This window comes from Zeus faber (assembly GCF_960531495.2).
Source record: "Zeus faber genome assembly, contig: SCAFFOLD_68, whole genome shotgun sequence".
In the NCBI taxonomy this organism is placed as follows: Eukaryota; Metazoa; Chordata; class Actinopteri; order Zeiformes; family Zeidae; genus Zeus; species Zeus faber.
The window spans coordinates 63178-86471 of record NW_028293136.1 but is presented as its reverse complement, the minus strand read 5'-3'; the positions used below and the strand labels follow the sequence as shown (position 1 = coordinate 86471).

At 32.3% G+C, this 23294-nt stretch overlaps 2 protein-coding genes across 2 annotated transcripts in view; one reads left to right on the top strand and one right to left on the bottom strand.

The window, feature by feature from the left end:
• Positions 1–6146: 6146 nt before the first annotated feature.
• On the top strand, positions 6147–15454 carry LOC307247631 (axonemal dynein light intermediate polypeptide 1-like; the record flags this gene model as incomplete). The annotated part of the gene is made up of 4 exons (XM_080024669.1): positions 6147–6316; positions 13231–13241; positions 14777–14932; positions 15419–15454. Coding segments are annotated over 4 exons (373 nt in total), but the record flags the coding sequence as incomplete, so codon positions are not given.
• A 4529-nt stretch (positions 15455–19983) lies between these two features.
• LOC307247630 (NACHT, LRR and PYD domains-containing protein 12-like) overlaps positions 19984–23294 on the bottom strand; it is a gene marked incomplete at both ends in the record, with an annotated part of 45352 nt that continues 42041 nt past the window's right edge. The window contains 2 exon segments of the mRNA XM_080024668.1: positions 19984–20594; positions 21085–21154. Of these exon segments, the coding sequence (XP_079880794.1) occupies positions 19984–20594; positions 21085–21154 (681 nt within the window).

Genomic DNA, 23294 nt, shown 5'->3' with positions numbered 1-23294 from the left:
TAGATCACTAGACCACCAGCTCTACCGCCTGAGCTACCATCCCCAAATTATGTTCATTAAAGGGTGTCGGTTCTGAGCATAGGCCATATAGGCGGTCATGTAGGAGGCCAATCATCCATGGCACAAGGAACCAAGAAGAGGATATAAATGTTGGACGAAAATGTATATATTTTTAGAACACAAAGATGTTGCAGGTGTTATATTTTATGTTTTGAAGGAAATAAATGTTTGCCCTCCCCCCGAAAGTTTGTGATTTGAATACCTTTTCCTGCAATTTGACATACATTTAAGGGGTACAGTAACCAATACAAAATCACATACAACCTACCTGCAAATCAGTACTGCTTCTCCCTACCACACCCTCCCTCCAGGACTTCAAGTAAAAACAAATCTAAGCCGGAAATGTTCCTGGGTGTCAAAGGACCTAAACCAGCGGCTCCCTTCATTTGTGGCACCCGTCTCCACCACTTTCCTCCATCCATGCCTAGTGCAATTTATTCTCTTGTCGTTGCCATTTTTTAGCCGTGCTGCAGGTAGCAACAGCAACTTGTTGAAACTGAATAATTTATTGTTTAAAAATAGTTTACAAACGCCAACAAAACAGTTCTGTGATTTATTAAATAAACTCAAAGGATTTCAGAAATACAACTAAAAGTTATAGGGTATAGTGATAAAGCGGTCAAAATTAGCATTGAACCACAGATGGACAGCTGAAACCTCTGCAGGCCCCAGCCCACTCTGCAGGCTCTGCGGGCCGGTGTGTGGTCCACGCTGGGCCTTTCGCATCCCAGTGGCACCGAACTTTGTGGGAGAGCAAAATATATGAAAATCAACTGTCATAATTTCTACTTTTGTAATATTTGGATTCACTGAGAATGTAGTTTCTTTCCAGACACCTCATATTTCCCCCCTTCGAGACAACACAAAGTCTCGACTGAGAGAAGACTAATTTAACTTATGATGTTAATTGGCTTAATAGAAATCACCTACTAACAAACAAAATTATTATAATATACTCTTCTGACCATGCTTAGTCGTAGCAATACATTTGTGGAGTGTGAGAGCGAAAAACCCACCTGGCAGTTTCCTTTCTTAATACATCCATCAAATAATCTAGACAGGAAAATTCTCTCACGGTCCCTCCTCCCCAGGCGACCACAGAAGAAGAAGAATTTAGAAAATTGTATAGGATGTTACATATAAATGCATACATTTAGAACCTCAGAAATAAATCAAAAATTTGTCCAAAGTCAGGCTGGACGACCCATCGGACCTTCCAGTGGACCTTTCCCTACCTAACACCAATGTCCCTCAAGACCGCAAAAAAAAAAAACACCTGAGGCCCCAATGTATTCACTTCACCCCGTTACAGAAAACTCGAAAGAAAACAATACTTAATCAAAGTAATATGTCTTTCTAAAAATATCGAGTGTTGAATACAGAATACTCATCAATAATACAGGTTACATTGTAATAAACAAACTCCAATAATTGAAAAACATGCATGACACATGTATGTATTGAACTGTTGCTTTTGAACACCATCAACTTTTAATGATATTTCACTCGACACCCCTGATCATGAAGTCCTCATTCAGGGTCCGCCGTCCATTTTCATACTCCATTTTTGAATGTCCATGTATGATTCAAGATTCAAGATTCAAGAGGTTTTTTCGTCACATACATATACATACTTTCATACATATATGCAGTGAAATGTAATGCAACGCACCCGGTGATTACACACAATATGTCAGAGGAAAATTTATTTTGACTAGACCAACTAACTGATTCCTAAAACGTAATACAATAAGTATATAAGTATAAGTATAAGTATATATATAATATTTTATTCTATAAGTCGAATACTTATAGAATAAAATAAAAATATATAGAATAAAATAAAATAAAATATAAAAGTAGATAGAGTTATGACTTATAGACTTATGTATATGAGATAGGCAATTATGTATATACAGATATGTGCATTAAAGTGGCATGTGAATGAAGTGAGGTAGTGTTTGTGGGATAATACAGCACAGTACACAACAGTACGGCGCAGCAATACGGCATCACAAACAACCCAGAACAATGACACAGTATGCGGTACAGTATGCTACATACAGTACAGTGAGGTATTGGAGCCTTTGTGTGTGGCTCAGTGAGGAGCCCTGGTGAGGTCAGCGTCGACACTTCTTATGGCTTGCGGGGAAAAAACTCAGTCTCAGTCTCTCTGTTCTCGCTGTGTGACTGTGGAGGCGCTTGCCTGACCGCAGCAGCTGGAACAGTCCGTTGTTGGGGTGATGAGGATCCTTCATGATCCTGCAGGGTCTCCTACTACACCGGATCAGAGCCCTCCTGACCTCATGCACGGACACTGATAGTGCGCGCTCATCCCCAGCGGTGTAACTCCAATTAGCCGGCGAGCTTGCGGTGCTGTTGCCAGATTCAAACCGCGCATAAAAGGAGTTCAGTTTGTTGGCTAGGGAGGCGTCCACACTCATGGCTGGGGAGGAGCTGCTCATGTAGTTTGTTATCGTCCGCAGCCCCTCCCACAAGCGTCTTGTGTCCCCCCGCTCCATCTGTAGCTCCACAGTCTCCCTGTAAGTCTGTTTAGCGTCCTTCACCGCCCTCCGCAGATTGTACGACGCCGTTTTGTAATTGTCCATTTTTCCGAATACAAGACCGTCGTTGTAAGCGCCGTGCGAGCATTCAGAGCGCAGTGGATAAATTTATCAACCCACGGTTTCTGGTTTGGAAATATCAAAACTTTCACTATGGGAACGATGCTGTCTGCTAATGTAGCCACATAACTCACCGGTACATCCGTAAACTCGCTGATTGTCGCTTGAACTTGATTGGAACATGTCCCAGTCTACGCAGCCTCTGATTGGTCCGTCCACGGCTTCACTTCCCTCGTCACCACCAGTTCTCGCGCGATCAGAGGCCTGTAAACGGGAACCAGCGAGATGGTGGTGTGATCTGATTTCCGGAAGGCAGGGAGCGAGGCGGTCTTGTATCCGTTCTTGTAAGGTGTGTAGCAGTGGTCCAAAGTTCTATCTCCCCCGGTGGCACTCATGATGTGTTGGTGGAAATTAGGCAGAACCTTTTTTAAGGTTGGCCCCAGTTAAAGTCCCCAGTCACCACCACAGCCGCGTCGGGGTGTTTTTGAAATCCGCACAACACATCATACAGGTCCCACAGTGCTGTGTCGGTGTCTGCTTGCGGTGGGAAATAGACGGCTGTAATGATGACCGTGCTGAATTCCCGTGCGAGATAAAATGGACGGCATAAGACGATCAGCTGTTCCAGGTTCGGCGAGCAGGAGCGGGAGAGAAACTTGGTGTTGTTGGCGTTACACCAGCGGTTGTTTACCATTAGGCAGACGCCTCCACCTTTGGATTTCCCCGACTCCCCCGATCTGTGGCCGCAGAACACGGAGAAGGCCTCGGCTGGACGTATGGCTTCATCCGGCACCAGTGGGTTCAACCATGTTTCCGTCAGGCAGAGGACGCAACAGTTCCTCTTGTCTCGTCGGAATTTAATCCTCGCTAGAAGTTCATCCATCTCTTTTCTCCAGGGACTGAACGTTGGCAAGAAGGATGCTTGGCAGAGGTGGACGGTAAGGTTGCGTCCTCATTCTGACCCGAATGCGGCCTCGTTTACCTTGGTGCTTCCTCTGTGGGCCCGCTTGTGGAACAGCGGCTCCATTTTTGTTGTTGTTGTTGTTGTTGAGCGTGTTCCCGCGTAGGATTTACTCCGGCCACTCTGCTTCCACGGATAAAAAGTCCCAAAGTTGTTTATTAAGGGATGTTGTTATATGTTTATATGTTGATCATTCTGTAGATCGTGGTTCTGAGGGCTTCGGGGTAGGGTCCTGGAATGCGAGGGCGGGTCACCCGTACCATGCTTGTCCAGCTGGAACCTCTTCTAAACGGGACAAAGTCAGGACATTCTCTCAGTCAACGTCCTCCCACTGGCTACGGAGTGACTGAGCCTGTTTAACCCTGCACCTCAGTGTTATTAAACTGTTTAAACCCTGCACCTCAATGTTATTAAACTGTTTAAATACTGCACCTCAATGTTGTAAACTGTTTAAACCCTGCACCTCAATGTTATAAAACTGTTTAAACCCTGCACCTCAATGTTATAAAACTGTTTAAACCCTGCACCTCAATGTTATAAAACTGTTTAAACCCTGCACCTCAATGTTATAAAATTGTTTAAACCCTGCACCTCAATGTTATAAAACTGTTTAAACCCTGCACCTCAATGTTATCAAATTGTTTAAACCCTGCACCTCAATGTTATAAAACTGTTTAAACCCTGCACCTCAATGTTATAAACCTGTTTAAACCCTGCACCTAAATATTATCAAACTGTTTAAACCCTGCACCTCAATATGAATAAACTGTTTAAACCCTGCACCTCAATGTTATTATACTGTTTAAACCCTACACCTCAATATTATAAACCTGTTTAAACCCTGCACCTCAATGTTATTAAACTGTTTAAACCCTGCACCTCAATATTATAAACCTGTTTAAACCCTGCACCTCAATGTTATTAAACTGTTTAAACCCTGCACCTCAATATGAATAAACTGTTTAAACCCTGCACCTCAATGTTATTAACCTGCTTAAACCCTGCACCTCAATATTATAAATCTGTTTAAACCCTGCACCTCAATGTTAATTTACTGTTTAAACCCTGCACCTCAATATTATGTGAAGGTGAGCTTCCAGCAGCCCACCAATCCCGGGTCCGAACCGGCGGTAGCTCCCCGGGGCCCTCGCTCCGCCCGGGGGTTATTTTGCGATAATGAGCGGCTGACCGCACATTGTCCCGTCAACATGATCTGGAATCGCAGGCTGGTTCCAACTTCCACGATGTGGATTTGTTGATGCAGAGGTGTATGTTTTACCGTTACATTTCTAGGTTCATTTTTCTATCTTTTTAAATTAATTGATTTTATTTGTATTTTTATTTTGACTAAATGATATCAGGGTTGAATTTCATGTTTACTGTTGGGTTTATTAAATTCAATTACCATTAATGTATTATCTTTAGGTTCATCTTTCTAGTTTTCTTTTAGGTGTATTTCATTAGTTATTGAATATAATGACATTTTTGAGGTAATTTCTTTGGGAAATTTCTATTCATTTTTTAAAAATATTATTTGTTGTTGTTTATCACTAGGTTCAGTGTATACTGTCACATTTAATTTTGAACAGATAACACTTTACTGTATTTTCACATTGTTCCATATATTGCCATTTACATTTTTATTCCATCGCTTGATTAGTTATTATATAAGTTATTATTCATTTATTAATAAAGCTAAATATGTATTATTATTATTATTGTTGTTGTTGTTGTTGTTATTATTGATTTTTGCCCTTTTTATTTGCACATCTTTGACACTAATTTCCCACTGGAGATGAATAACTCTATCTATGGTTTATGAAATATTCCACTTTTTGTGGCAACATTTTGTCCAAGAGGTTTCTCATGGAAGAACAGGACGTGGCAGAGAAACCCTATCGTCATGGAGACACGTGTCCAGATATTTAAACATATTCTGTCTCCTAGCTCTGAGGCAACATGCACTGTCCTGGGTCCTACAAAGGATCCTCCATTGTCTCCTAACCACACACACACACACTTTCACAATTGCAACAGAAATCACCTGGCATTATAATTATCACTCCCCTTCTGACTTTTCTTTCTTCTCATTGATTTCTATCTTCTTTGGTTGTTTTGGTTAATGCTGGGTTTACACGTATTGTCCATCAGTAGGTTATCATAACAATTGTATTTTCTATTGTCCATCTTCGGTTCATGGTTAGTTTCATTGTTATTGTTTACTGGACATTCCATTGTTTTCTACCATCAAGTTCATCCTTGACTGTGTATTTCACAGATTTTCATGCAATTCCCAGGTTTATGACGTACTGACGTACTCTTTTTTTCCCCCTTGTATTCTTATTATCATCTTCTTCTTCTTCTTCTTATTCTTCTTCTTCCCAATTTTTTATGAGCTGCTGTGTCCCTGAAATTCCCTCCAAGGATCAATACAATGTCTATCTGTCCATTTATCCTCATAACCAATTATCATTGAAGCGAATAAGTTGCTGCTCTTCCAGGGAATGGGTGGATGGCACCCAGCTGTGGGTGCAGCAGGTGTCCAGCGCCCCGTCCACCAGGATGGACGTGGTCCACCTGCAGGAGGAGCTGGACCTGCTGCTGCAGCAGAGACAGGCCAGTGTGACGGGAATCTGCCCCGTCCGCAGGGAGCTCTACTCGCAGTGCTTAGGTGAGGAGGAGGCGCTATATCCGATGGATACCTCACATGAGAAATATGCAAAGATAATAATAATAATCATAATAATAATAACAACAACAACAACAATTATAACAACAATAATGATAACAATAATAACAGTGATAATAATAATAACCATAATAATAATAACAACAATTATAATAACAATAATGATAACAACAACAATAATAATAACAACAATTATAATAACAATAATGATAACAATAACAACAGTGATGATAATAATAATAATAACCATAATAATAATGATAATAATAATAATAATAATAATAATAATAATAACCATAATAATAATAATAATAATAATAATAATGCAATGGAATCAAAATATAAAAATGGCAATATATAGAAACATTCGCAAATATACAACGACAGCTAACGGTTAACTGTACACTAAAATATGACAATATACACTAAACCTGCTGATCAAATATAACCCAGAAAAACATTATAAATAAATAAAAATATAAATGACCCAACGAATAAAGTGAAAAATGTGGTCATATATAAAAACTATCGAAATGAAGCTCAAAGGGAAGCAGAAAGATGGATTTACACATAAGGAACAACATGGTATGGAAGCTAAATGTCCTCCATTCAATGTTCTACTCAGTATTAAACTGCATGACGTCCGATCAGTAGTATCAGTAGAAGTATCAAGATGACTCCGCCGTTATTTGCTGAAAGATAAAGGTGTTGGCAGTAGGATTTACAATATTTGCTTCAAATTGTAGTGGAATGACGTCTCCTAAACTGGTACGACACAAAGAACAAATAAGAAATGTGTCGTAGGCAAACTAACAGGGTTGAAAACAAATGACAATAGATTAAAATGTGAACAAATGGTATTATTTTGAACAAGCTATTATCCCATTCCATTTAGAAACTTTAAATAAACATTTCACAAGATGAGTGCTTCAAATACATATATGAAACGGCCTCCTTTTTGTCATCTCTCCTTTTCACTTTCAACCCGGGAACAGTCGACACTCAACGCTCTGAGATTTCATTCTGACTTGGGCTGCGGCGCTTTGGAGCGAAGAAGCACATTAACATATTATATTATATTACAACATTATATTATATTACAACATTATATTATAACATTATATTATATTACAACATTATATTATATTACAACATTATATTATATTACAACATTATATTATATTACAACATATTATATTACAACATTATATTATATTACAACATTATATTATAACATTATATTATATTACAACATTATATTATAACATTATATTATATTACAACATATTATATTACAACATTATATTATATTACAACATTATATTATAACATTATATTATATTACAACATATTATATTATAACATTATATTATATTACAACATATATTACAACATTATATTATATTACATTATATTATAACATTATATTATATTACAACATTATATTATATTACATTATATTATATTATAACATTATATTATATTACAACATTATATTATAACATTATATTATATTACAACATTATATTATAACATTATATTATATTACAACATTATATTATATTACAACATTATATTACATTACAACATATTATATTACAACATTATATTATAACATTATATTATATTACAACATTATATTATAACATTATATTATATTACAACATATTATATTACAACATTATATTAAAACATTATATTATATTACAACATTATATTATATTACAACATTATATTACATTACAACATTATATTATATTACAACATTATATTATAACATTATATTTTATTACAACATTATATTATAACATTATATTATATTACAACATATTATATTACAACATTATATTAAAACATTATATTATAGTACAACATTATATTATATTACAACATTATATTACATTACAACATTATATTATATTACAACATTATATTATAACATTATATTATATTACAACATTATATTATATTACAACATTATATTATAACATTATATTATATTACATTATATTATAACATTATATTATATTACAACATTATATTATAACATTATATTATATTACAACATTATATTATAACATTATATTATATTACAACATTATATTAAAACGTTATATTATATTACAACATTATATTATAACATTATATTATATTACAACATTATATTATAACCTTATATTATATTACAACATTATATTATAACATTATATTATATTACAACATTATATTAAAACATTATATTATATTACAACATTATATTATAACATTATATTATAACATTATATTATATTACAACATTATATTATAAAATTATATTATATTACAACATATTATATTACAACATTATATTATATTACAACATTATATTATAACATTATATTATATTACAACATATTATATTACAACATTATATTATATTACAACATATTATATTACAACATTATATTATATTACAACATTATATTATAACATTATATTATATTACAACATTATATTATAACATTATATTATATTACAACATATTATATTACAACATTATATTATATTACAACATTATATTATAAAATTATATTATATTACAACATATTATATTACAACATTATATTATATTACAACATTATATTATAACATTATATTATATTACAACATATTATATTACAACATTATATTATATTACAACATTATATTATAACATTATTTTATATTACAACATTATATTATAACATTATATTATATTACAACATTATATTATAACATTATATTATATTACAACATATTATATTACAACATTATATTAAAACATTATATTATATTACAACATTATATTATATTACAACATTATATTACATTACAACATTATATTATATTACAACATTATATTATAACATTATATTTTATTACAACATTATATTATAACATTATATTATATTACAACATATTATATTACAACATTATATTAAAACATTATATTATAGTACAACATTATATTATATTACAACATTATATTACATTACAACATTATATTATATTACAACATTATATTATAACATTATATTATATTACAACATTATATTATATTACAACATTATATTATAACATTATATTATATTACATTATATTATAACATTATATTATATTACAACATTATATTATAACATTATATTATATTACAACATTATATTATAACATTATATTATATTACAACATTATATTAAAACGTTATATTATATTACAACATTATATTATAACATTATATTATATTACAACATTATATTATAACCTTATATTATATTACAACATTATATTATAACATTATATTATATTACAACATTATATTAAAACATTATATTATATTACAACATTATATTATACCATTATATTATAACATTATATTATATTACAACATTATATTATAACATTATATTATATTACAACATTATATTATATTACAACATTATATTATAACATTATATTATATTACATTATATTATAACATTATTTTATATTACAACATTATATTATAACATTATATTATATTACAACATTATATTATAACATTATATTATATTACAACATTATATTAAAACGTTATATTATATTACAACATTATATTATAACATTATATTATATTACAACATTATATTATAACCTTATATTATATTACAACATTATATTATAACATTATATTATATTACAACATTATATTAAAACATTATATTATATTACAACATTATATTATAACATTATATTATAACATTATATTATATTACAACATTATATTATAAAATTATATTATATTACAACATATTATATTACAACATTATATTATATTACAACATTATATTATAACATTATATTATATTACAACATATTATATTACAACATTATATTATATTACAACATATTATATTACAACATTATATTATATTACAACATTATATTATAACATTATATTATATTACAACATTATATTATAACATTATATTATATTACAACATATTATATTACAACATTATATTATATTACAACATTATATTATAAAATTATATTATATTACAACATATTATATTACAACATTATATTATATTACAACATTATATTATAACATTATATTATATTACAACATATTATATTACAACATTATATTATATTACAACATTATATTATAACATTATTTTATATTACAACATTATATTATAACATTATATTATATTACAACATTATATTATAACATTATATTATATTACAACATATTATATTACAACATTATATTAAAACATTATATTATATTACAACATTATATTATATTACAACATTATATTACATTACAACATTATATTATATTACAACATTATATTATAACATTATATTTTATTACAACATTATATTATAACATTATATTATATTACAACATATTATATTACAACATTATATTAAAACATTATATTATAGTACAACATTATATTATATTACAACATTATATTACATTACAACATTATATTATATTACAACATTATATTATAACATTATATTATATTACAACATTATATTATATTACAACATTATATTATAACATTATATTATATTACATTATATTATAACATTATATTATATTACAACATTATATTATAACATTATATTATATTACAACATTATATTATAACATTATATTATATTACAACATTATATTAAAACGTTATATTATATTACAACATTATATTATAACATTATATTATATTACAACATTATATTATAACCTTATATTATATTACAACATTATATTATAACATTATATTATATTACAACATTATATTAAAACATTATATTATATTACAACATTATATTATACCATTATATTATAACATTATATTATATTACAACATTATATTATAAAATTATATTATATTACAACATATTATATTACAACATTATATTATATTACAACATTATATTATAACATTATATTATATTACAACATATTATATTACAACATTATATTATATTACAACATTATATTATAACATTATTTTATATTACAACATTATATTATAACATTATATTATATTACAACATTATATTATAACATTATATTATATTACAACATATTATATTACAACATTATATTAAAACATTATATTATATTACAACATTATATTATATTACAACATTATATTACATTACAACATTATATTATATTACAACATTATATTATAACATTATATTTTATTACAACATTATATTATAACATTATATTATATTACAACATATTATATTACAACATTATATTAAAACATTATATTATAGTATAACATTATATTATATTACAACATTATATTACATTACAACATTATATTATATTACAACATTATATTATAACATTATATTATATTACAACATTATATTATATTACAACATTATATTATAACATTATATTATATTACATTATATTATAACATTATATTATATTACAACATTATATTATAACATTATATTATATTACAACATTATATTATAACATTATATTATATTACAACATTATATTAAAACGTTATATTATATTACAACATTATATTATAACATTATATTATATTACAACATTATATTATAACCTTATATTATATTACAACATTATATTATAACATTATATTATATTACAACATTATATTAAAACATTATATTATATTACAACATTATATTATAACATTATATTATAACATTATATTATATTACAACATTATATTATAACATTATATTATATTACAACATTATATTATAACATTATATTATATTACAACATATTATATTACAACATTATATTAAAACATTATATTATAGTACAACATTATATTATATTACAACATTATATTACATTACAACATTATATTATATTACAACATTATATTATAACATTATATTATATTACATTATATTATAACATTATATTATATTACAACATTATATTATAACATTATATTATATTACAACATTATATTATATTACAACATTATATTATAACATTATATTATATTACATTATATTATAACATTATATTATATTACAACATTATATTATAACATTATATTATATTACAACATTATATTATAACATTATATTATATTACAACATTATATTATAACATTATATTATATTACAACATTATATTAAAACATTATATTATATTACAACATTATATTATAACATTATATTATATTACAACATTATATTATAACATTATATTATATTACAACATTATATTATAACATTATATTATATTACAACATTATATTATAACATTATATTATAACATTATATTATATTACAACATTATATTATAACATTATATTATAACATTATATTATATTACAACATTATATTATAACATTATATTATATTACAACATTATATTGTAACATTATATTATATTACAACATTATATTATAACATTATATTATATTACAACATTATATTATAACATTATATTATATTACAACATTATATTATAACATTATATTATATTACAACAATATATTCAAACATTATATTATATTACAACATTATATTATAACATTATATTATATTACAACATTATATTATAACATTATATTATATTACAACATTATATAACATTATACAACATCATATAACATTATAATAAGCCGCTGAGAGGCGATGATAAGTGGCCTATTGTCCGACGCGCTTCTAAACAAACAAATGTTGATGCGCTGAATCCAACGAATGCGTTGAAGGGTGTTTATTAAATCAACATAAGGAAACTTAACTAAACGGTGCCTTGAACTCATAATACAGCGATCAAAACAAATAAACGAAATCAAACTTAAAGCGATCAACGAAAGTGTGGGTTCCCCAAACACCCCCCTCACTCTGAGTCTCAGCAGGAGATCAGCTGGTGCCTTTTAAAGTGAAGCCCATATGCCTGTCAATCATTCATTATTATATAACAACATTATATTATAACATTATATTATATTACAACATTATATTTTATTACAACATTATATTATAACATATTATATTTTATTACAACATTATATTATAACATTATATTATATTACAACATTATATTTTATTACAACATTATATTATATTACAACATTATATTATAACATTATATTATATTACAACATTATATTTTATTACAACATTATATTATAACATATTATATTATATTACAACATTATATTATATTACAACATTATATTATATTACAACATTATATTATATTACAACATTATATGATAACATTATATTATATTACAACATTATATTTTATTACAACATTATATTATCACATTATATTATAACATTATATGATAACATTATATTATATTACAACATTATATTATAACATATTATATTATATTACAACATTATATTATATTACAACATTATATTATAACATTATATTATATTACAACATTATATTATAACATTATATTATATTACAACATTATATTATAACATTATATTATATTACAACATTATATTATATTATAACATTATATTATATTACAACATTATATTATATTATAACCAATATCACCAAGACGACAAGATGACATTAAGACGTTCTACCATTCATCACGACACTCTTAGGTATGTGCTTGCACAAGGAATTTACATCTTATCCTGTGTTTGATAAACTAACATTATATTATATTATAACATTATATTATATTACAACATTATATTATAACATATTATATTATATTATAACATTATATTATATTACAACATTATATTATATTACAACATTATATTATAACATTATATTATATTACAACATTATATTATAACATTATATTATATTACAACATTATATTATATTACAACATTATATTATATTATAACATTATATTATATTACAACATTATATTATATTATAACCAATATCACCAAGACGACAAGATGACATTAAGACGTTCTACCATTCATCACGACACTCTTAGGTATGTGCTTGCACAAGGAATTTACATCTTATCCTGTGTTTGATAAACTAACATTATATTATATTACAACATTATATTATATTACAACATTATATTATATAATGTATATAGTATCGTATATACAGTGTATACAGTGTATAGTACTAGTGTATAGTAATGATAATAATGATAATAATAATAATAATAAAAATATTATTGTTATTATTATTATTAATAATAATAACAATAATATTTTTATTATTATTATTATTATTATTATTATTAATAATAATAATAATAATAATAATAATAATAATAATAATAATAATAATAATAATAATAATAATAATAATAATAAAAATGATAATAACAATGATAATAATGAATAATGAAAATAATGATACCAATACAAAAATAATAAAGAAAGAATGATGATAATAATAATCATAATAATGCTCCCCGGGAGTGTTCCTCTGTCCTTCCGTCCGTTTCCGAGCTGGAGGACGAGAAGTGGGAGCTGGAGAAGCAGCTGAGCGAGCTGAAGTCCAAATGCGAGACCATCGAGAAGAGGGAGGCGGAGCGGCGGCAGGTGGACGAGAAGAGGCACGTGGACGAGATCCAGTTCCTGAAGAGAACCAACCAGCAGCTCAAGGTGAGCGGCGTTTGTTTTCGAACCAGCAACCGTTAGTCTAGTAATCTAAAGGTTGCTGGTTGGATCCCAGGCTCCTCCTGCTAGCATGCTGTAGTGTCCTTGAGCAAGACACTTAACCCCTAATTGCTCCTGATGGCTGCGTCCGTCGGTGTTTGAAGAATTGTAAGTCGCTTTGGATAAAAGCGTCTGATCAATGTAATGTAATGTAATGTTTTCCAAAAACTAAATATTGGGTCCTAGGGAATAACTTCTGAAACGACCCTTGCACCAGAAAGATGAACCTAAGATACAAATGGCGCTTAAAGGTTCAGCGGGTACAATTGATGGAATATTTTGTAGAATATTCCAGTTGATGCCGATCTGCAACCTCAGCCCTAGATGCCCCTACATTCTACACACTGCGCCTTTAAAGCAGGGCTTATTCTAATCATTATCATTTTAGAATTGAGTTCTCATCTTGCACCTTTTCTCTGCTTCTCTTTCCAGGCCCAGCTGGAAGGAGTGTTTGGCCCCAAGAATTAACCTCCACGCCAAAGGAAAACGCTGCTTCACAATACAATGTCAAGACAGATTTGTAGTTGACACAGCAAGTTATCGCCTTGTCACTGTCGTTGTTTCCTTTGTTTTTTCCTGATACATGAAACATTTTTCTTTTTCTTTTACATCAGAGTCCAAGGAAGGATAAGACGCTGAGTCGTCACTTCAACATCCAACACACGGCGCCCCGCCCGTGTGACGTCACTTCCACCAAATCTAAACGGGAGTTTATCCAGCTCCACCAACAGTACTATGTATCATAATAAACAAGATCTACTTTATATCTGGAGTGCGATGCCGCCCGTTGAGTCAAATGAATGTAGGATAGATAACTAGTGAATGAAGGCCATTCAGATGTTTAAAATCGTATCATCTGTGGTGAAAAGAGGACGTCGTCCTTAAATGTCCGGCCGACACGTCAGTCTCCATCCAGGCCGAGCAACACTCATTCCAAATCAAATCAACCGAATCCCAAACACGAATGAAGCGTTAAGGTTGCGGTAGAAGTCAAAGCCATTTACGTCCTAAAGTGATGTGTTTTGTTTTTATTTTTATAATTTTTAATTCTATTCAATTGTGTTTTGTTTATTTTTTCACCCAGCCGCAGGATTCATGTTTTGTTGTGCTTCGCGTTCCAATCACTGCAGTGAATGGGTTTGTCCACCAGTGGAGCCTCGCAGGGCTCTGCGTGGAGGACAGTCGTTCATCATACAACACATGTACATGTTGTTGTTCTGGGACGTTGCTCCAGCACCGATCACATGGGATGATCTGAACAAACATCTAGTTCTGCTTTCACTCAAAACAAATTCAGATGCAATGCTGTACGAGAGAGTCCATGACTTGAATTCAATTGAAAATGTCATTTCCATCTTTTTTGCTGTTGCCGCACTGGGTAAGTAACGATGATGGGATGGTCAAACCGTATCCCTTATATATGTTTCACACGCCCCAGAAGGAGTTTATACCTTATTACAGGAGGTTGGAAATGTGTACCTGAAGGCTTTCGTGAATCCCTTCCTCGTGAGATGTTCTTGTTCTACGTTTCACAGCGTTTGCTTCTTCCACTTTTTGTTGTGAAGCTCCTTTGATACAAAATGTGAGTTTTTGTTTTATGAATGAATATAGAGTTTATTTCCACCGTACGTCTCAGTCCTGGTTGTTTGTTCGTCCCCGGAGGGAAGTTGTCGAGCGGCGGCAGCACACACCAGAACAAATAGCAAACAAGAGAGAAAGTAAGACAAAGTAGAAATAAAATCTAAATTGTGAAGCGGGATTTTGAGAGTGTGTTTGAAAGAATGCTGCTGGTTTAACATTGGAACAAGAAAGATCACAAAATATTTACAGTGTGTGTAAGACTTCATCCAGCAAAAGGATCCAGTCCTTTTGCTGGATGTACAGTTACACACACACACACACACACACACACACACACACACCTGCACCACCAACTCTTACCTCCTGTTTGAAATAAACATGTGCAGTAGAAACGGTGGCACTGCTGCCTCACAGTAAGAAGGTCCTGGGTTCCATTCCCGCCTGTCCACTTGATTGACTCTGATCTGTGGATACATGTTGTCGTCTGATGTTTCTGTTGGTTTTTCCATGCACATGATGTTGTTTGGTTCAAAGCTTATTTCTCACCACTGAGTAAGATTTTAACGAGTTGGAAATATCCAATAAAACTCTTCCCAGATGCTTCCAGAGACAGAATCATATCTAATGGGCTCCGTGGCCTCGTGTCTTAATTTGAGGGACAACGGTTGAGTTTTCCTTTCATAAACTTTGTTGACAGCGTGTCGTGCAAAACGAGGCTACACAATTCCAACATTTATCTTAAACCTTGCTGGAAAAAAGTGCAAATCTCCAAAGGAAATGAATTAAACTTCATCATCCAAAGTACTTTTTGAAAATGAATACCAAAATAATGTATAAGGAGAGAAGCGGCATCCATCCGTCCCGCAGCAGAATCATCAGAATGGAGCTGGTCGCTGCGTCCTCAATGAATTCAATGAACAGTTAGAACACCTTTCCTGGAGTCACCCCTTGCACTGTTATCTGTGCATCAACCAGGCAGCCTACTTCCCCAAACAAAAGAGCACGGGAGAGTAAATCCTGCCTGTGTGTGTGTGTGTGTGTGTGTGTGAGTGTAGACTCAGCAGCGATCATATGTAATGAGAAAAGTTCATCTACAGGGGAATAAACATTTGGAAGCAGCACAGAACCCCTGACAGTCTTACTGCATTATATTCCATTGTATTCAGAATTTTTTGTTTTCCTTTACATGAATAAAGACATTTCCACCATGAATTGAGGCAGGAAAGGCACAAATGTGTATGATGTAAATCAGCAGAATATTAAGTGTTTGGACGCTAAACGGATGTATCGGGACAGAGTGGCTTGACAGATGGAGCAATGGGACACCAAATGAACCAACACCAACAAACTGAAGTCCCTTTTTGCATGGTTTGAGTCTGGCAACAACACCGCAAGCTTTGAATTACACCACTGGGGATTAGAAGAAGAACAATCTTTATTTGTCACACAGCAACACATGCACACACACACTTTGGATGGTGGCTGGTGAAATGAGGCCTCTGCCTTTAACTCATCCTGGCTTGTCCTTCCTCTGGGGCCACAGCCAGGAGCAGTGGGCAGCATATGTGGATGTGCCTGGGGACCTGGTGATGAGTGTCCATTGCTGGTCGGATGATGATGTGTGCATGTTTTTGGTGGGGGTCCTTACTGACATGAGAGCACGGGGAGAACATGCAAACTCCACACAGAGGGGCTCCTATTTGGGGGATAACCTGCCAGAGCACGGTGCCAACGGCGCCCCAGGTGGGAATTGAACCCAGGACCTTCTTGCTGTGAGGGAGCAGTGCGATGCACTGCGCCGCACCACCGCGCCTCCCCTGCACCTTGGATCCGCAGCAGTTCGCACAGCAAACAGATCCACGGACGATGCGGTCTCCCAGGTATTGCAAACCACGCTCATGCACCTGGATGGCCGGGAGGGGGCCTATGTGAGATTGCTGTTCATCGACTGTTGTTCAGCGTTCAATACCATAGTCCCACCAGACTGGCTGTGGAGCTGCCGGAGCTAGTACTGATTATTCCACTGTGTGCCTGAATACTCGACTTCCTCTCAGCCCCGTTCCAGGTGATTAGGGTGGGGAGGCACATGTCCAGCTCCTTCAGCCTGAACACAGGATCCCCCGCATCCTCACCCCCCTACTGTACTCCCTGTACACACTGACTGTGTGGCCAGGTCCAGCTCCGAGACCATCATCAGTGTGCTGACGACACAGTGGTGGTGGGCCTGATCATTGACGACGATGAGGCCTACCGTGAGGAGATTGCTGACCTGCAACAGCCTCCTCCAGAACGTCAGCTGAACTAAGGAGCTGATTGTGGACTCGAGGAGGGGATTACAACCGAGGACGCACGTGCCGTAGGTGATTAATGGGACTTCTGTCGACAGGGTAAAGAAATTCCGGGTCCCGGTAACAATCCTAAAGTCCTACTCTGGAGCGGTGGACAGCATCCTGACAGGCAGCACCACTGCCTGGTTTGGGAACAGTACTGCTCAGGACAGGCGTGCCCTGCAGAGGGTATTGCGTTTTCGCTGAACGTACGGCTGGAACCACCCTGCTCTCCCTGCAGGACTTACACACCATGAGTTTTTAGTAGCCGAGCCCGCAGGATCATGAAGGATCCTCACCACCCCAACACTGGACTGTTCAAGCTGCTGCGGTCGAGCAAGAGCCTCCGCAGTCACACAGCGAGGCCAGAAAGACTGAGGTGGAGTTTCTTCCCGCAAGCCATAAGAACAGTCAATGCTGAACCCACAAGGGGTCCTCAAAAAAAAAATCACTGAGTCAACTCACTATTGCTGTTCTGTTCGGTCTTACTGTATTGTTTTGCCCTACTGTTGTGTACTGTATTGTATATCTCCATACTCACTTTATTCACATGCACTTTACTGCACATATCTGTATATTAAAATGGTATATCGCATATGCATAACTATATCCTTCTATTTTGTGCCCTCACTTTGTAATATCTTTGAGTCCTTTTTTATTTTTATTTCATTTACATTATTCTATTCACTAAATGCATTACATTTTAGGAATCAGTTAGTTTCAGTAGGTTAGGTAGGTAGGAATTAGGTTAGCTATTATGTGTGGTTTTGTAACTATTGTGCATCATCTCCAGGTGCGTTGCAAAGACATTTCACTGCTCACTATATGAAAGAAAGTATGTCTATGTATGTGACATATAAACCTCTTGAATCTTGAAGGGAAATGACCCTCAAAAAAAAAAATTTATGATTATATATATATATATATATATATATGAAACTGCATTGAAAGACACTAGTTTAATGTGTTTTTTAATATGATCAAAAGTTAATAAATGCATTTTCACAAGTTACCATGGATGTCCATAAAACCTGTGACATCAATACCAAGAAAAACCCAGAAATACAGATCATCACAGACAACTGCACCTCAACACAAGGACACTGAGGAATTGTCTAAATTCTGCCTATCTAGATGGACCTCCACAGCAAATCCAGGGTGGAGAGGTTCAGTGAATGTGGTGCTGATGGCATGGATGAGGCTCAGTTTGTTAGAGGAAACTGAGTAGAAGGACAGAGTTCCAGCAGACCAGTCCAGATACATTCCTACTCTGTCAGCGCCAGGGGACCGACGGAGAACGTACATTGGATTGAGTTGCATTCCAGTAGACCAGTCCGGATACGTTGCTCGGTGACTGGCAAATACTTCCATGATGTGGGCACCTTGAATGATATTGTATGGACGACGCCTGTCAGAACATAACAGACACCAGGAGTTTTCTCCAAACCAACAGGCCCTTTCACTTCCTTTCCTTCTGATTCCTCTATAAGTCACTCCCATAGTAACTTTTCCATCACACTCCAGCTCCCAGTAGCAGCGTCCAGTCAGACCTTCTCTACACAACACCTGTTCCCTGGAGTCAAATCTCTCTGGGTGATCAGGATATGGCTGCTCCTCTCCAACCCACGTCACCTTCCTGTTATCAGACAGAGAGAGTTGTCTGTGTGCTGTGTTTGGGTCCAGGGTGAGTTCAACACCATCTGATGGAGAACAAGACACAGAACAGCAACAGTTTATAATCTAACATCCCTGTTTGGTTCATTTACTGTGGATTCCTCAACAGACAGACTGTCTATTCATGAGCAGGTTGATAAAGACATGTGATGTCCACCATCATCTGCTGTGTGGATGGGCTTTCCATCTAAATCACTGTCTCACTCACTGGTGCATATTAGAGCTCGCCAGGCGTGCGCTGAATGTTTCTTATTCCACTCCAAAACAAAGAATGGCAATCAGCTCTTGATTTGCAAAATCAAAATTGCAAATTCAGACTAATTCTTGAGTTTCAACCAGAAGAGCAGCTCTGTGTTCATCAGCACACGCTTCTCACTCAAAGTGAGAACTATTTCTATGCCATAATAACAACAAGCACAGTGATACGTGTCGTAGGCGTAGCAGGAAAAAGGTTGGGAAACACTGACTCAAACAGTTGTGTTGAATCAAACTAAACAGACACTTACACTTCCTCACACCTGGTTTCAGCGTCCACGCTCCACCGTGCTCCACCCTGGGAGAAAACCAAGCCAGAGCAGAAAGGTCTCTTTGATCAGGGACACATGGTGGTGGACACAATCAGGGACACAATCCATCATTTTCCTTTTTTATAACCTGTGCTGGCAGCATGCTGAGCATACAACACATTATTTGTATGTCATTGCATTTTTGACAGAGTTAGTCTGCAAGTGGAGTTCAGCATCTCAACCTGCAATGCAATTCTTTATTTATTGTTTCATCATGAAGAACTGCTGCAACAACTCTGTCCTGTGGAAGACCTGCGGGATGATAAGAGCACAGCTTCCTGAGACACAGAACCAGCACCAATCCCCCTCTTTGGAGAACGCTCTGACCATGTTTTGGTCTTTAAACAAGTAATCACTACTCCAAGAGGGGAGAATCACCACAGGTGAGACAAATAAACATAGAACCAAACAACATGTACATGGCAAAACAAACATAGAAAAAAACAACATGTACATGATGAAACAAACATAGAAACAAACAACATGTACGTGATGAAACAAACATAGAAACAAACAACAACATGTACATGATGAAACAAACATAGAAACAAACAACAACATGTACATGATGAAACAAACATAGAAACAAACAAACAACATGTACATGATGAAACAAACAATAATATGTACATGATGAAACAAACATAGAAACAAACAACATGTACATGATGAAACAAACAACAACATGTACATGATGAAACAAACATAGAAACAAACAACAACATGTACATGATGAAACAAACATAGAAACAAACAACATGTACATGATGAAACAAACATAGAAACAAACAACAACATGTACATGATGAAACAAACATAGAAACAAACAAACAACATGTACATGATGAAACAAACAAGATGAAACAAACAACAACATGTACATGGTGAAACAAACATAGAAACAAACAACAACATGTACATGATGAAACAAACATAGAAACAAACAACAACATGTACATAGTGAAACAAACATAGAAACAAACGACAACATGTACATGATGAAACAAACATAGAAACAAACAACATGTACATGATGAAACAAACATAGAAACAACAACATGTACATGATGAAACAAACATAGAAACAAACAACAACATGTACATGATGAAACAAACAAGATGAAACAAACAACAACATGTACATGATGAAACAAACATAGAAACAAACAACAACATGTACATGATGAAACAAACATAGAAACAAACAACAACATGTACATGATGAAACAAACATAGAAACAAACAACAACATGTACATAGTGAAACAAACATAGAAACAAACGACAACATGTACATGATGAAACAAACATAGAAACAAACAACATGTACATGATGAAACAAACATAGAAACAACAACATGTACATGATGAAACAAACATAGAAACAAACAACAACATGTACATGATGAAACAAACAAGATGAAACAAACAACAACATGTACATGATGAAACAAACATAGAAACAAACAACAACATGTACATGATGAAACAAACATAGAAACAAACAACAACATGTACATGGTGAAACAAACATAGAAACAAACAACAACATGTACATGATGAAACAAACATAGAAACAAACAACAACATGTACATGATGAAACAAACATAGAAACAAACAACAACATGTACATTATGAAACAAACATAGAAACAAACAACATGTACATGGTGAAACAAACATAGAAACAAACAACAACATGTACATGATGAAACAAACAACAACATGTACATGATGAAACAAACATAGAAACAAACAACAACATGTACATGGTAAAACAAACATAGAAACAAACAACAACATGTACATGATGAAACAAACAACAACATGTACATGATGAAACAAACATAGAAACAAACAACAACATGTACATGATGAAACAAACATAGAAACAAACAACAACATGTACATGATGAAACAAACATAGAAACAAACAACAACATGTACATTATGAAACAAACATAGAAACAAACAACAACATGTACATGGTGAAACAAACATAGAAACACAACATTTGTGTCTGTCCCCCCAGGAACCCCTTTTAGTTATGTTAAAGAGAAATGTTCCTACAATGTCAGTTCCAATATGAAAGAATCCGATACCTTCTATAGAGATGAGGGACACTCCTGGGGGAACTGCATTGTCATGCAACCCCCATTCT